Raw genomic sequence first — 16983 nt, forward strand, 5'->3', positions numbered from 1 at the left:
TCAAAATTTCTGTTAAGTGAAACATTTGTTGAATTTTCATTTTTTCCCTTTCTTACCTCAGTTGTTAAGTGAATCAATGCAATTGATAAGTTAGTAATCCAGTTGTTAAGTGAATCTGGCTTGCCCATTGATTTTGCTTGTCAGAAGGTTGCAAAAGGTGACCACATGTAATTGTGTTGTAAATCTGAAAAACTGTCGTGTCACTTTTTTCAGTGCCATTGTAACTTTGAACGGTCACCAAATAAGCTGTTGGAAATCAAGAACTATGTGTACTATTTACCATATTTTTCAGAGTATAAGACACACCAAGATTTTGAAGAGGCAAATTAAAAAAAAAGGTTTTTGCACTCTGCAGACATCCCCCCAAAAGCTTATTTTTCACGAAAACGGGCCCTTTTTGTCAAAAAAAGAGCATGTATAGTCTTTAGGAGGCTTGTAGAGTGTTCCTGGGGGCTGGGGGAAGGGGCAAAAGCAAGCAAAAAATGGGCCGTTTTTCGTCAAACAAAGGGCATGCATAGCCTTTAGGAGGCTTATAGAGCTTTGTACTCCCCAGGAGCACTCTGGAAGCCTCCTAAAGGCTATACACGGCCATTTTTTGCAAAATAAAGGTGTGTTTTATACTCTGAAAAATGCAGTAATCTGAATATCCATTAAAATGTTGCCCTTCTAAACACAACTAATCAAAAATAAACAAAAGTAAATCCACCTTAAGTACATGTAGAATATAAGTTTTTAGTAATTCATTTTGCATTCAGTACATTTCATAGTTACATATGTTTGAGTCTATATCAGTACAGGAGCAAATTACAGTTGTATAACATTTCACATACATTAAGTGTCTATCAAAATCAGTTTTGCCTTAATTACAGAACAAGAGAAATGGCAGTAACAATTGATACAGGAGGAAGCCACTTAGCAATGGTTGGTTTGAAAAAAAAGTGTTTAATTTTAATTGGATCTTAGAAGCAATCTGTTTCTGAATTATCTCCTGAAAACCAGTTTCATGATCTGACAAGAACTCAATGAAAGACATTACAGGTAGTCTTTATCTACGTCCACAATTAAGCCCCAAATTTCTGTTACTACATGAGACATTTATTGAGTTTTGCCCCATTGTATGATCTTTATCTAATCCATCCACTACCACAACCCTCATGGTCTTTGGTTGCAAGAATGGTTCACAAGCTAGCTGGTTAATACTGTGTTTCCCCCCCTTTTGACCCCGAAATAAGCACTTGGCCTTATTTTCGGGGAGGTCTTATTATTTTTGAGGTGCAGGAGGTGGCAAGCGCGGTCACCTCATGGCTGCTGCTGTATTGCAATATTTTCAGGGAGGGCTTTATTTGGGGGGAGGGCTTATTTTAGTGCATGCATTCAAAAGCCCGATTGGGCTTATTATCTGGAGAGGTCTTATTTTCAGGGAAACAGTATTGTGTTTCAGGGCAATAAAGTGTACTTAAAATTCTCCACCTTTTGTGCTTGATATTTTTAATAACAAATGGCTGGATTCATTGTCAAGAGTTAGGAAATTTTCAGCATGCTCAGGTGAGAATCAGCATCTGATTCTGATACATTCAAGCTTTGGGAAAAGTGAAAGTAAGCCATGTCCTTGGTGAATTGGTTCTTCCAACAACCTTGGACAACATGTCATGCCTTTTATAACAACTTTTGCGATCCATTTTTATTTATACAAAGTGGCGGCAAACTGTCTCCTTGCTGACCTTCTGTAACAAGACATTAATCCATGTTTGAAGGTCTGTTATTTGGAACAAAGAAGCAGCGCAAACCAGTCTTGTTTATTGTAGATTTGAGACTATAAAGCATTCATACTGCATGGTTTTATATACATTTTCCCTCAGTTTCAGTATCCAAAACATCAGGTCCAAAAAGGTCCAAAGTTCCACAATGTTGATGAAATCCCTTTGCTGGTATGGAAATTTGGATTCATGTGATTTTGCAGTTGTAGTAGCTGCTGTTTTTATTTACTTTCTACTTTCTGGCTCTAGGTTCAAGCTTGCATCACATTGCGGAACATAGTTGTTCAACTTTCTCTTTGCTTTGTGAATATCAGATCCAGTTTGCTGCGCTCTTCCTAAACATATGCAGTAGTCACCCCAAGTCCTAGTTACCTAAGAAGTCTATTTTTAATGTGTGGTTAAAATTTATTTTGTCTATTTCCTAACCACAATTTTTCTGCCTACTGGTGAACTACATGCTTGAGCACTCCGTGATTCAACTTAGAATTCTTATGAAACTTTGAAAACATGTTACCAGCATTCCTAATTAAAGGCAACACTTTCCAGAATAAAGTACAAAAGAAAGCTAATCCATGTGCAAAAGATATGATGCTAGCGAATCTGCAGATTTAAGCACTGGCTGGATTACTTCAAAAACATTGAACTTTGAATGTAAAAAATATATTCAGGTGAAGTCCTAGCAAAAAAAAAAAAGTCTCTTGTATCTGATATCCAAAGTTAAGGATGGGCCTAGCTGTTATTGAGAATATTGCCAAGAGAAATAACTGGAAATAGTGTGTGGCCCTGATAGTTCCATCTATTTCTTCATGATATTGTTCCCAGATTTCCATTAGCAGTTTTTGATGTGGTCCTCCAGATAATGTAATAATGTGTTTTATTAGACATCATGGTCATGCGATTGCAGCTTGGTTGCTTGGCAGCTGGCTTGTAATTACAACATCACAGTGGCCCGTGGTCATATGATCATTGTTGCAAACCTTCTCTGCTGGCTTCTGACAAGCAAAGTCAATGGGAAAGTTAATAGGAGATCGCAAATGGCGAAGTGACCAAAGAATTCTGCAACCAGATTCAACGGCATTTGGGACTGCTAGAATTGCTATCATAAGACAGCACAATCACATGATCTTGTGTCTTACTTAGCATTGGAATTCCCAGTCCCAGTTACTGTTGGGAATGACTACCTATATGTTATTCAAGTATCTGTTCTTAATCATATGAAAAGGAAAGTTAATTGAACAAAATCTTTATTTTCTTTTCAACAACTGCTTGCTGTAATCTGTTTTTTGTTACAATAATCTATTCCTATTTCTGTGTGATAGAATTTCTTTTTAAAGTTATGAATACTATACCAAGTGTTCACTGGAACACTACTTTTAGCTAACTCTGATATGAGAGTCACCAGTGATGCCACTGAGAGTAGCACAGGTACACTGTCCTCAAACTATTGTTTGTATGCCAATATTGGTTTAATGTTGGTGAGTTCATGTTCTGATATCGTGTTTCCCCGAAAATAAGACAGGGTCTCATTTTCTTTTGCCTCACGAAATATGGCCTTGGGCTTATTATAGGGGGAGGGCTTATTGTTTTGGGGTTGCCAGGCAGCTGCTCCCTTGCGCACTGGCTCCCGAAGAGCAGGACACATTCTTGGGATGAAGCAGCCATGAAGTGAACACGCTCACAAGCAACTGCCTGGCAAACCTCCTCTCCACCCGGGCAGAGCACCGTTCAGTGACCTAGGGGGTATCCCTAAGGCGCCAAGCCACGTGGCGCTCTGCCCGCTCCCCAGCTCCTGTGGCTTGGCACGTTCAGGATACCCCCAGGTCAGTGCATGGAGCTCTGCCCGGCTGGAGAGGGGGGTTGCACAAGCGCCTGTTCCGCCCCCGCCGCGCTCCGAGCAAAACTTCTTTTCTGGCTTCCAAACTCCCAAACTCGGCTGCTGAGACTTCCAGCAGCGGCCGCTCTAGGAGTGTGCACTGTGGTTGTGGGCTGGCTGCTGGAAGATTCTCTGTCTGGAAGACTCTCTGTCTGGCAGCCGGCCAACAACCATAGAGCGCGCTCCTAGAGCAGCTGCTGCTGGAAAACTCGGCAGCCGAGTTTGGAAGCCGGAGAAGAAGTTATGCTCGGAGTGCGGTGGGAGTAGAACCTGCGCTCATGTAGCCCCCCTCTCCAGCCGGGCAGAGCGCCATACATTGACCTAGAGGGTATTCCAAATGTGCCAAGCCGTGGGAGCTGGGGAGCGGGCAGAATGCCACGTGCCTTGGCGCCTTAGGGATACCCCCTAGTTCAGTGAATGATGCTCTGCCCGTCTGGAGAGGGAGTTTGCTGGGTGGCTGCTTGTGAGCGTGGTAACCTCATGGCTGCTTCGCCCCTGAGGCTGTGCCTGGCTCTTCGGGAGCCAGTTCGCAAGGGAGCAGCCACCCGGCAACTCCCCCCTCCGGCCAGGCAGAACTTCACTCCCCAACCTAGTGGTATCCTGAAGGCGCCGAACAACGTGAGCGCCTCTCCCCCCCGGCTCCTGTGCTTGGTGCCTTCGAGATACCACTAGATCGGTGCACGGTGCTCTGCCTGGCCAGAGGGGTGAGTGTCCAGGGGGCTTATTTTTGGGCGTGGCCTTATATTTTTGCCCACGCGAAAAATGTGACAAGGCGTTCGTTTCAGGACATGTCGTATTTTGGGGGAAACATGGTATAAGTAAATAGTATAAGGAATATGTAGCTCTTTTGCTTAACTATATTAAACAACTATCATGTTCCTCAGATGTGAAACATTTTGAAATTTCAGCTACAGTTGCTAATTGCTTTGCTTTGTTTTTTACTTTTCTTTTTACTTTTTTTTTTACTGAAAGAGAGCAGTATAAGCCATTCAGAGTTCTTTTAGATTGGTGCCACATGTCAAACCTATAAATAAATATTACAGTATAATGACTAGATTTTTGTTCAAACATGAGAATTCCATTCGTAATTTAAAGCCATTCAAAAGCTGTGATTACGAAAAGGTCAATGTTTTGTTTAATGAAAACAAAAAGAATAGGGTGACATAACTGTATTTATTTAGATTGAGCATGCTTAGGCTCTCCAAAGCAGAAACATCATAAACTGAAGCTTTATTCAGGCAGCCAAATGACTGTGATTATTTAAGTTAGCAATATTTCTGCCAGGGGTGGGAGAGAGGAACTAGAATTGGAAGTTATGTTTGTGGTTTTAGTTTGAATGATATTACTTTGTTTTGAAAGTATTTAAGTTTTAAAATTATTTTAAAAAATACACCACATTTATTTGTTTGTAAAGTAATACTATATAACATAGCATGATCTGTTTACTATGTATACTGTATATTGTATTTAATCACTAAAATGGTTAAAAATGTTATCATTTACCATTCAGTGTATTTACTCTTTCAGCAACCCCACATAATCCTGCTCCTCAAAACGCTAAAGTAAACAAACATGTTGGAACTGCTTATCCCAGCTTGCCCCCAGGCTACCAAAATGCTTCCCCACCTGGAGGACCAAGAATGCCATATCCAGGAGGACCTCAGCAATTCCCTCAGGTAAATCCTTCCCAATTTTACTCATATGTTATTTCTAGATGCCACAAAGGCTTTGTTGACCTTGTAGAAGTTGTTCTTCCATAATTAAAGAGCTCAAATTTTGGGGAAAAAATTAATCAAATTTCTGATATTGATAAAATGCCTTTTGAGGTAGTAGATCCAATTTTTTAAAAAATAGAAATCAGCTGTAAATTTTGTTTTCAGTGCTACAATAAAGTATAGAAGTTCCTGCTTGGTAAATTTGCATTTCTTAGACAAGAAAGACAGTAGACAAGATATCGGATAGATACATAGATTTGTATCCAGAAAGTCTTTTTAATAGTAGAATGGATAGAACTGGAGATCGGTCACCCTTTTCCTGGTGGCTAATAAGTCTACCATTTTTTTATATAGATAGAGAGAAGAGGGAAAAGATATTTAAATTGTATAAGTGGAAGTCTGCTTTTGAAACATATATAATTACATGAACAAAATGTTAAACGGTTTAAATTAATGGTTCCTGAGGAATAATTTAGATGTAAAAAATGCACTGGATTTCTTATTAAATGGTTATGCAAATTAAAAATTATAAACATGAATTGCAGCTTCCCTAAATTTAGGTTGTTATATGAAAACATAGTTGGCTTTACACTGACTCCATTTAATCCCACCCTGACCAACTAAGGGTGAGATTTCTGAACATATAGGCATTGGTTCAACGAAAGAGCACACTAATTAGATATAGTATGGAGAAAAACTCTGTGGAGAGTCTCAGTTTCCTCCAAGAAGTATAAACAGGTACTTCTCAACTTACAACAGTTCATTTAGTGACTGCTTGAAGTTGCAGTGGTAAAGAAAAATGTGACTTATGACCATTTTTTACACTTATTCCTGTTGCAGCATCCCCATGGTCATGTGACCAAAATTCAGATGCTTACAACTGACTCATATTTATAATGGTTGAGTGTCCTGAGGTCCTGTGATCCCCTTTTGTGACTTTCTGGCAAGCAAAGTCAATGGGGAAGCCAGATTCATTTAACAACCGGGTTACTAATTAACAGCTGTCGTGATTCACTTAACAACTATGGCAAGAAAGGTTGTAAAATGGGGCAAAACTCACTTAACAACTGTCCTGCATAGCAACAGAAATTTTGGGCTCCAATATTGGTCATAAATTGAGGACTATCGATATCATGATGTGCATTTTCATCAAGACCAAACATATTGATGAAATATCACATGCCATAACTACAAGTCAGTCTTGATTGATTTGCAAGATATCAAGAATCTACATGTGAAATGCTACCCAAACAAACAGAACCAGGAATTTGATGTGATTCTGGCTCTGGATGGAATTGTATTCCTCTAGAAGTACATACTTGTGATATGCTTGTTATCACATTTAATATAATGTTATGAAAGTTGTGTATAAAGTTATGTAAATGGAAATTCAAATTGAATATTTGAAAAAAATATTCTAATAGTAACAATAGTTTGACTCTGGAACCAATTATCCAGAATTGGTGGATGTCCTCTTCATTAGTTGTGCTCAAACAGCAGCTAGAAAGTCATCAGGGATATTCGAATTCCTATCTACAATAAGGGGTTGGAGCTATTTGCATACATGATATTTTTCTTCTCTGACTAATCAGTTTCTAGTTATAGCTAGATTAGAACTGGCTGCTTTACAAAAAGAGTGTGTTTAATATGAAAAAGAACTGTTTTTAATTTTCCTATGTTATATTAAAAGTTTTTCTATTACATTTCTGTCCCTCCTGTCTTTTTTCCCAATTCTAGGGAGAAACATGTTAGAACCAACTAAGTTGATGAGTAAGACTAGCTCAGCAATATTAAGCTACTATTGCTAAATATTTTCTGCTGTTGTATAAAGGGAGATATGCCTCCAATTTGACTTAAGCATCAGGTGTTATATTTTCTCACTCAAGTGAGCTCCACCTTCTCATTCAAGTTTGTGCTTTATAGACACACGTATAATTGGCTAGATTCTCCCCTTTATGTGATTCTGATACATATTTCAAAATTATCTCATCCCTCTTGTAATACTCTCCTTAGTTATTAATAATTCATTATGAAATTGAAAAAAATGCACTTCATCTAAACATTAGTTCATTACTTCCTTCAGTCTTTTTAATAATTGTCTACATAATAGAACTGCATAATTCAATAGACTTTATTTTTTAATTTAGTGCTAGTATAGTACAGTATTTAAGATGTTGGACTTGGACTAGAATTATCAGTGGATAATTTTAGATAAGTGGATAATTTTGAACTCCACCCAGACTACTTGCATTATTATTCAGATAAAATGAGTTTTCCCAGGTATGCTTGCACAAGGAAAACATCATATAAATGCAAATAACTAATATTACTGGAATTTATTAAAAAATAAATATGGACTTTTATATCTAGATTTGTTTTGAGTGCTAATAGGATGATGAGCTAGTTTATAATAAAATACAGGTAATCCTCAATTTATGACCACAATTGAGCCAACATTTCTGTTGCTAAGCAAGATAGTTGTTAAGTGAGTTTTGTCCCATTTTAAAATCTTTTTGCTATAGATGTTAAGGCCGGAAATCACTGCAGTTTAGTGAATCATCTGGTCATTAAGTGAATTTGGCTTCCTCCATTGACTGCTTGTTGGAAGCCATCTGGGAAGGTTACAAATAATGATCACATAATCTGGGGACATTGCAACCGTCATAAACACATGCCAGTTGCCAAGTGTCCCACTTTTGTTCACATGACTGGGGATGCTGCAACAGTCATTAAGTGTGAAAACTGTTCCTAAGACACGTTTCAGTGCCATTGTAACTTTGATTAGTCACTAAACAAATGGTTGTAACTGAGGACGACCTGTAAATAAACTACTATAAGTGCTTTATGAATTATGTATTTACATCTAATATTAACCCCACCATCCTCCATTGTATCTATGCATGGATTTAAATGTGTTTCATAAAGGTTAACTTTAATTTTTGTTTTGGGTGCAGCCTAGCTTGGGAGCAAATACCTTAGCTGCATCTATGGGTGGACTAAGTCTTCAGCCTGAAGGATTAAGACCTATCAACCTTCTTCAAGACAGAAATATTCTTCCTGGAACCCCCTTTCAAGCACCCATTCCCAATTTGCATCAAGATATTCAGAAGCTCAACTGCAATCCCGAGTATGATTAATTAATACTGCTTGTAAAAGAATAAATCTCTTCAATTTCTATTATTCTGAAGGTTCTCCCTAATCTTTATGGGTATTTTAAAGTACCACATTTTTGTGGTGTATTTAAACAAAACAGACTGAGAAAGGTTAGGGTTAGGGTTTAATTTTAGTACATCAACAAGATGATACCTGAAATGTTAGGTTTTAATCACATTTATAAATCCTAAATCATTACTTAGATGTCTGCCACAACTCTTGATAAAAATATAACTCTTAATAAAAAAAAATCATCACTGGTGAATAAAAATCTACTGTATTTTTCAGAGTATAAGATGCACCTTTTTTCCTCAAAAAAGAGGGTGAAAATCTGGGTCTGTCTTATACACCAAATACAGCATTTTTTTCCTCCCGAAGCCCCCCCCCCATCACCAAAATGGCCATGCATAGCCTTATGGAGGCTTTCAGAGAGCTCTTGGGGGCTGGAGAGGGTAGAAATAATCATAAAAAGGGGGCATTTTTTGTCATCCCCCCCCCAAAGCTATACATGCAATTTTTTTTAACAAAAAACGGGCCTGTTTTCGTGAAAAATGAGCCGTTTTTTTTGCTTGTTTTTGCCCCTACCCAGGAGCACTCTGAAAGTCCCCCAAGGTTATTCATGCCTTTTTTTTGGGAAAAAAAAAAAGTGGGCCCTTTTTTGTGAAAAATGGGCCATTTTTGGGAGGTTTGCAGAGTGCAAAAACTTTTTTTTCCTTTTGGAAAGCTCTTTAACTGATTGATGAGAATTACATTGATCAAGTGCTGTGCCAGCAGAAACACCTACCTATCTACTGTATTTCTCTCTCTTTCTATTTCCCTCTCTCTATCCCTCTACCTACCTACACACTCTGTCTCTCTCCCTACCTACCTACTGTATTTCTCTCTCTCTCTACCCCTTTATCTACCTACCTACTTACCTACCTAACTACTCTCTCTCTCTCTCCCTATCTATCTACTGTATTTCTCTCTCTCTATCCGTCTACCTACCTACCTACAATCTTTTTCTCTCTCCCTACCTACCTACTGTATTTCTCTATTTCTCTCTCTCTATCCCTCTACCTACCTACCAACCTACCTACTCTCTCTCTCCCTACCTATCTACTGTATTTCTCTCTTTCTATTTCTCTATCCCTCTACCTACCTACCTACTCTCTCTCTCTCTCTCTTTCTCTCCCTTTACCTACCTACCTACCTAACTATTCTCTCTCTCTCCCTACCTATCTACTGTATTTCTCTCTCTTTCTCTCCCTCTCTATCCCTCTATCTACCTACCTACTTTTTAAAAAAATGCCTCTTCAAAACCTTGGTGCGTCTTATACTCCGGTGCGCCTTATACTCCAAAAAATACGGTAATTTTTTCCTATGTAAAGGAAAAAATGTAGGCTCACATGGTTCTTTCTATACATAACGATTGTACCTGAATACTTTCTATAAGAAGGTTGAAGTTATTAAAATGATAGCTGAATTTAAGATTGGATCCTATAAGCTAAAATAAAAAATAAAAAGCTGGCATGATCTCCTTTTTCAAATATGAGAGCAGGGAGAGATTGTAAAGAAACAGTTATCAGTTCTTATGTTCATGGGTGAATAGAATAGATAGCAAAATGTATGGATTTTATTTGGCTCTGTTGTGATAGGGTGTACTAATTACATTTGTGGGTGGTTTGAATAATTTTCAGATAGTTAAAATTTTATATGATGGTTATGATATTGAGGTTCATATTTGTATTCAGGTAGTCTTCAACTTAGTTGAGACCTATCTGAAAAAAAAAGGAGGAAAAAGAGGAGTTATGACCTTGTTCCAAAGTTTTGGCGGTTTCTTCTCCCACTCCCAGATCACATGGTTGCACTTGGCAACACAGCTGCATTTACAATTGTTTGCAGCATCCTGTGGTCCTATGGATCACATTATACGGCAGTTTTGCCCCAAACAAGAAGTTACTTAGGTTTGCTTGATGACTGCAGTTCAACTTTCACTTAACCACCACCACTAAAAATCAGGTTGGTTATGTGAGTGACCCAACTTATGACCATCATAACACTTGACAGGAATTGGCAGATTCCATTACAGTCGTAAGTCAAACACTATCTATGCTGTATTATCCCACTACATTGCAATTAAAGTCTACAATACAGCAGTATTTTTCAGCCGTGTTGGTATGTCCTGCTGGATGTCAGTTGCACAAGGCCCTGCTTCACAACAATTTCATAGCCCAAAGAGTTTGAGAAGATTCTACAATGCTGATAAGCAAAAGCTTCGTGCTTTATCTTAGTACATAAAAATTATGGTCTTGCAACTGGGGAATACCCAATTTACTAATTCCTTGAATCAAAATAAAGCTCTTATTAACTTACTAACTGGCTGTGGATTTTAGTATATTGCTAATGCACATTTACGTTTTGAGAAATGTAAACATGTTTAAACATTTGAAGGTTAAATGCTTTCAGTCGTGAAAATCATATAAGGAATCTTGTTGTGATTCTTGATAGTAACTGTTCTTTTAAAACAAAAAACTAAATACTGTAGAAGCTGTATTCTACCCCAAATTGCAAAAATTGTAAGCACCTTTAACTTCAGATTTATGGATTCCCCACCCAAGTGACTATGTCCATCAACACAAATGTTATAGAAATTATTCATACTTGTATGCTTAATATCATACTTGTATGGTTACACATGATCATCTGTATAAATGTAATTAATCAATTAACCCTTAGATTATGTTTTGTGAACAGAATCTAATGCTTGGTTAGCAATTTATGAAGGCTTCATTAGAATTAAGCATTGGATTCATTTGTTTTCCTCAAGTGAGAAAATATTTTGCTCGAAGCAATGAAAACCTAAGTCAACTTTGCTATTTTCTGCATCTCTTCTTTCTCAATTGCCAGCTTTATTCCTCATATGTTTCTGTTTTTTTATTTGGGTTTGTTTTTGAATATTTAAATTATATATAGATTTGTATTCTAGCTTCAGAAATATCCTGTTAGATCTAAGGCTGTACTGTAGATATTTAAAAAACCAACAGGATGCAAAGGCTATTTTGGATTCTGGTGGTGAATAAATAGTATAGATCCAGAAGTATATTTTTCAAAGTATGGTGTTACTTTCTAATGTTTCGTTTCTAATTTGGTCAGGATATCTACTTACTTTACAAGTTAATAAATGACTGTAGCAGGAGATAGTTTGGTTTAGCAATTAAAGCACTAGGATACAAACCAAGGGACAGTGAGTTCTAGTTCTGCCTTAGGCATGAAAGCTGACTTTGGACCATTCACACACTTAACCCATGACGTCAAGCTCCAGTGACAAATCAGTCAGTCAATTCCTGTTACAACCAAATTGGTTGGCATTTGGTTGATCAAAAGAAAAAAAGAAAAGAAAGAGATCCCTGCTAGGAAAGAAAAAAATAACTGGCGTAGCAAAATTCTACAAACTATTACAATTTTGCATTTGTTATAGTTTCCCCCCCCTAAACTGAATGCTGCATAAGATACAGGGTGGTCCCCATTCTTCAAACATAAGAGAGAGAAAAGTAATGACTGACTGTGGAGATCAGGAAGGTTGACACATATAGTTAGTAATTCTTTAATCCTTTGATTTTCCATATAGGTTGTTCCGGTGTACCTTGACTAACATTCCTCAGACTCAGGCCTTACTGAATAAAGCCAAACTACCCCTGGGGCTTCTACTTCACCCTTTCAAAGATTTATCGGTATGTTATTTAATGTTTGAAAATGTTAGGGTGTTGATTTTCAGAAATACATAGCCTATATTCAAATTACTCTAGTCAATATTCTTCATATTATAAGAAGTGTGGCATTCAATTCCCCAGCTGCAGCCAATTCCCAGAATTCTGGGAGTTGAAGGCCATTCATCTTAAAGTTGCCAAGTTTGAAACTGTTCAACACTGCTCTAGATAATAATAGAATTCTGCATGCATGTATTATCCGTAATTGTGTCAGAGATTAATTCCAGAAATTTACTTTGATTTATGTAATCTGTTGTGATGGCCACATTTGGGAAACTCTGGCTGCAGCAGTTTCTACAAATAAAAATTCCAAAATCTAGTTTTGTTTTTGGATGATTCTCTTAAATTTTAGGAATTTTAGTTTATTGATTTGGGTATAGTACAAATTATTTAAATAAATTAAATCCTGTAACCAAGAGGAATTGAAATTGAAAATTAGAAGAAATTCAAATGAAATGACTTTACCAAAAGTGGAATTTTGTGTATGTTGCCTTTTTATAGTCCAGTTACAGCACCGTATGGTATTTTAAATTTCATTTTTATATATATGTATGAATGTACAGTGCTTCAACAGTGATGAAACTTTACACAGATTGAACTAAAGATTGATTGATTGAAGCTTTCAGTTTTTTCTATAAGTTTATCTTTTAAGGCATTTCAATAGATAATATTTAATCAAAGTTGGGAGTACCTTTAGTATTGTTTCTTCCCTGATTTTAATTTGCTGTGAAGGTTGTGTTTGCAAATAATAAAGAGTTACTAGGCTAGGGAATAACCTTGTGGGAAATGGGACATCAGTTGTTACAAATTAAATGCTCTATCTTGTCTCCTCATAATATATTTCTTTTTTACATAACTTTTACATAACTGTCTGCTTGAATGCAACACACAACATTTTATATAGGTTCTCTTCTTCTGCATAAGCATACATTGTTAAGTGTTGTCCAGGTCCAAGTAATTTATTGGTAATATATTATAAGATGTTTATGAACATTCAGTTTTTTGTTTCTGCTTTCAAAATAAAGCCTGATTGCTTTCATCAGTAATTGAATATTTTAATATTTTAATTTTGTCTACAAGTATGAAAACTGCAGAGCCATGTCTCCCACTGGCACATAACTTTAAAGCCATCTCTTAATTTAGAATCTCATGAAAAAAACCACTAGATTGAAATCAGAATTTCCATTGCAAGCATACCTGTCAATTTTTATTGTCATTATCATTATTTAGTCCTATGTCAAAAGAAAGAATTAAATTATACTTGATGACAAATTTTCTTAAACAAATGACTCAAACGTTCCTCTTTTCAGCAATTGCCTGTAGTAACCTCTAGTACAATTGTGAGATGTCGTAGCTGTAGAACGTATATCAATCCTTTTGTCAGCTTCCTTGATCAAAGGAGATGGAAATGCAACTTGTGCTACAGAGTGAATGATGGTGAGTTTTTTTATGAGTTTAAATCCAATAAAGAATCAGTTGACTTCATGTTAAGTTCTTAAGTGTACACATGTATACATACAAATAAGCTGTTTGATTCCAGTAAAATACATTTATGACAACAATCTCTAGCTGCTTTTAGGTAATTGAACATATTATGGGAATAAATATTTCTTTAAAAGACTATTAGGCTGAAAAATATTATATAAAATACTGTAAACCTTGAGAGTTACACTGGTTTATAAAGTTTTTTTCCTCCTGTAGTTCCTGAAGAGTTTATGTATAATCCTGTGACAAGAGTTTATGGAGAACCTCATAAAAGACCTGAAGTTCAAAATGCCACTATTGAGTTTATGGCTCCTTCTGAATATATGGTGAGATTCTGCCTCCCCACCTTTCTTTCTGTCCCCCCACTCCATGTTATATAATGTGTAGTCATAATAACTTGTGCAGAACTACTCAATCTCGACATTTTTCTTCTTCTTTTAACCTTTATTTGTCCATTCTTGCATAGCTATTATAGAAAGTGGTATTTCAGTTGAGACAAAGTGACTGGATATAGTTTGTACCATACATCTTAGAGAACTTTGCTACCTCTTAGAGCTTTCAAGTAGCTGGTTGGATTCTCAAACTCTTTATCAGCAGCTTCCTTCTCTATTAAAAACTGCTCTTAAAAACAGCACCCTTTCATATACTGTGAAGTATTATTAGAAGAAGAGTCAAGCAGTGTGTTCTTGCTTATGGAACAAGTTGGGCTCTATGGAACTGTCTCTTGTTCCACGAGTTTAGTTATCTCATTTTCCCTTACTTGTTGATGCTTATGCACTGTAGTTCTAGGAAAGCTTATTGATCTTACATTGCACCAGAGAAATAGTTATCTTTCAGTGGAGACACACTTTTCAGTCAGTGTATGGGTTCATGTAGTTTCTGTGACAAAAATATGGTAGTTTGTCATTGCCTTCTTTCAGACTCCACTAGCTTCGGTGTCTAAGGAGGACCAAAACTTAGGTCTCTCTTCTTCTAATCCAGCACCTCAACCTCCATCCATACTGTTCAATATTTGAAATAATAATAATAATAATAAATATTTATTTCTTAGCCGCACCCTCTCCCGAAGGACTCTTAATACTGACTCTTAATGTATTGCATCTTTACAATAAGTATATCTTTTCATGTCATAGTGGTTCTCGGTCCTCTAAATCTCTGAATCCAGTATACTACCATTTGCTATCTTTTTAAAAAAACTGTGTGGTGTACATACTATGATTTTTCTTTCATTTTGTAACACAAATTAGAAAGCAGAGTTCAGTAAGCTTGCTACAATGAAAATTTTCCATTTTCACAATAGAGAACTAATCAAAAATAGATTATAATATGTAAAAGTGCATTACATTTTTACGGTATTAAAAATTCAGACTACCTTACAGTCAAGTAAAAAAGTCAGCTGTCCTAGATTGATATTTAAATGTTTATAATTGTGTCTTGTTTTTTCAGCTACGTCCACCTCAGCCTCCTGTGTACCTCTTTGTATTTGATGTGTCACATAATGCAATAGAAACAGGATACTTAGACACTGTCTGCAAGACGTTGTTGGATAATTTAGATCTGTGAGTCCTTTGCATCTTTTCAATCTATTGATGTAATCTTTAAAATTCATATCTGTCCGATCCTGATCCAAGCAAAAACACACAAAGGGGTAATTTTGTTCTGTTTACTAAATAAATAAGAGTTGGAAACAGATGCCCTTGCAATATAAAGTCCTCCCTCCCCCGAAGTTCAGCAGTTTTTCTTTACAAGTGTTCCAAATCAAAGCAACACAGAGGAGAGTTATCAGGTGGAGTCCCTGAATCAAAGCATGTAACAGATTTGTCAGGATCTGTTTAGGAATCTGACGAATTGTTTAGGATCAAAGTCAGGGTTGCAAGGTTCACAAGTCAAGGCACACGGAGTAGAAGTTAGGGTGGTTGTCAAGGAACCGCTTGTGGTTGCTGCTCCATTTTAATAGAAGCAATCCCAGTGCAGCTCATGTTAGGGCGAGACCTCTTCTGTGGTGAGCAGTCTCCCAGAGCACAAAGACTCTACTCTCTTTGCAGCCTGTCAGGCTCTTGTGTTGAGAAGCGGGAGGTAATTCTGCACTGTCATCTTCAGAAAGTGACAGGAGCTGTGTGTGCTGTTTTGGATTTACCTCTTTGCTTGCTCAGGTAGCGGTCTGTCTGGTGGTACGTGGGCTGGCTGCTTGTTGTTTGTCAGCACTTCTGAAGCTGAGTCTGACTGCTCATTGTCTGTTCCCTCCTCTGACTCAAAAATGAGCCCACCAGAATGTATAAAATTATAGTTACGGTAATATTTGAGGAGGGAGTATTCGTCATTAAGGTGTATTTACTGAATTGAAAAACAGGATAGCATAAACAATTGTTTAGCTCATTGCACGTTGACATCAGTATATAGATAACATAAATTTACATAAACCTGCAATGATGAAAGTTTATAGACCTTTTAGAATTATCTGTAATCCAAGTAGCATGACTCGCAACGTGATTTGAGGCGCATCTTTTAATAAGAATGGATGAACTGTGCTGAACAGAAGTGCATTCTTTAGGAAATGTGTCCATAATCTGAAAGGACAGTTTGCTTAAGGAACTCTGCATGTTGCAATGTTTATAAGAAACAAATAAAATGTCTTTTTCTGTAATGAAGGTAGAATTTTTCTCCATTTCAGAATATCTCCCCTGGGTCATTCTCTGTCTTTCCGTTTTTTGTCATCTTATTGTCACCCTAAAGTTCTATTCCACGACTTTGAAACTTAATAACGAACCCATTTGAATGTGAGCTTTATAGCTGTTCATGGAATAATAATTTATTTATCTACATTTAGCATGTTACATGAAATGTTGTTTTAGGAAAATACATAAGTTCAACTTAAATGTGTACACTTTATATATTTAATGCCTGGCGCTCAATTTCTCTGCTTCATTTTCAGACTCCCAGGGAACACTAGAACAAAAATAGGCTTCATAACATTTGACAGCACAATCCATTTCTATAGCCTTCAGGAAGGTCTCTCACAGCCTCAAATGTTAATCATTTCAGATATTGAAGGTAAGAAGAAATAATCTCAAATATTAAATTTATGAAGTATGCTTTATGACTCTTGTCATATACTCCTAAATTGGAACATTAATCCAACACTTTTTCTGTTTTCAAGGAAGAAAAAAACAGTTACAGGACAAGTCTTGGTACTTTGCTATTAAAGATGATTCTGTCATACTGTAAGCTAGGAGAGCAAGAAAGGAAAAAGA

General features: G+C 36.8%; 1 protein-coding gene across 1 annotated transcript in view; it reads left to right on the forward strand.

Moving 5' to 3' along the window:
* SEC24A (SEC24 homolog A, COPII coat complex component) overlaps nt 1–16983 on the forward strand; it is a gene marked incomplete at its 5' end in the record, with an annotated part of 40930 nt that overhangs the window by 11494 nt on the left and 12453 nt on the right. The window contains 7 exons of the mRNA XM_081937048.1: nt 5158–5306; nt 8300–8472; nt 12109–12211; nt 13558–13684; nt 13949–14058; nt 15179–15291; nt 16665–16783. Coding sequence (XP_081793174.1) covers nt 5158–5306; nt 8300–8472; nt 12109–12211; nt 13558–13684; nt 13949–14058; nt 15179–15291; nt 16665–16783 — 894 coding nt within the window. The remainder of the gene's footprint in view (nt 1–5157; nt 5307–8299; nt 8473–12108; nt 12212–13557; nt 13685–13948; nt 14059–15178; nt 15292–16664; nt 16784–16983) is intronic.

Source organism: Natrix helvetica, assembly GCF_964273705.1.
Source record: "Natrix helvetica genome assembly, chromosome: 1".
NCBI classification, from domain to species: Eukaryota; Metazoa; Chordata; class Lepidosauria; order Squamata; family Natricidae; genus Natrix; species Natrix helvetica.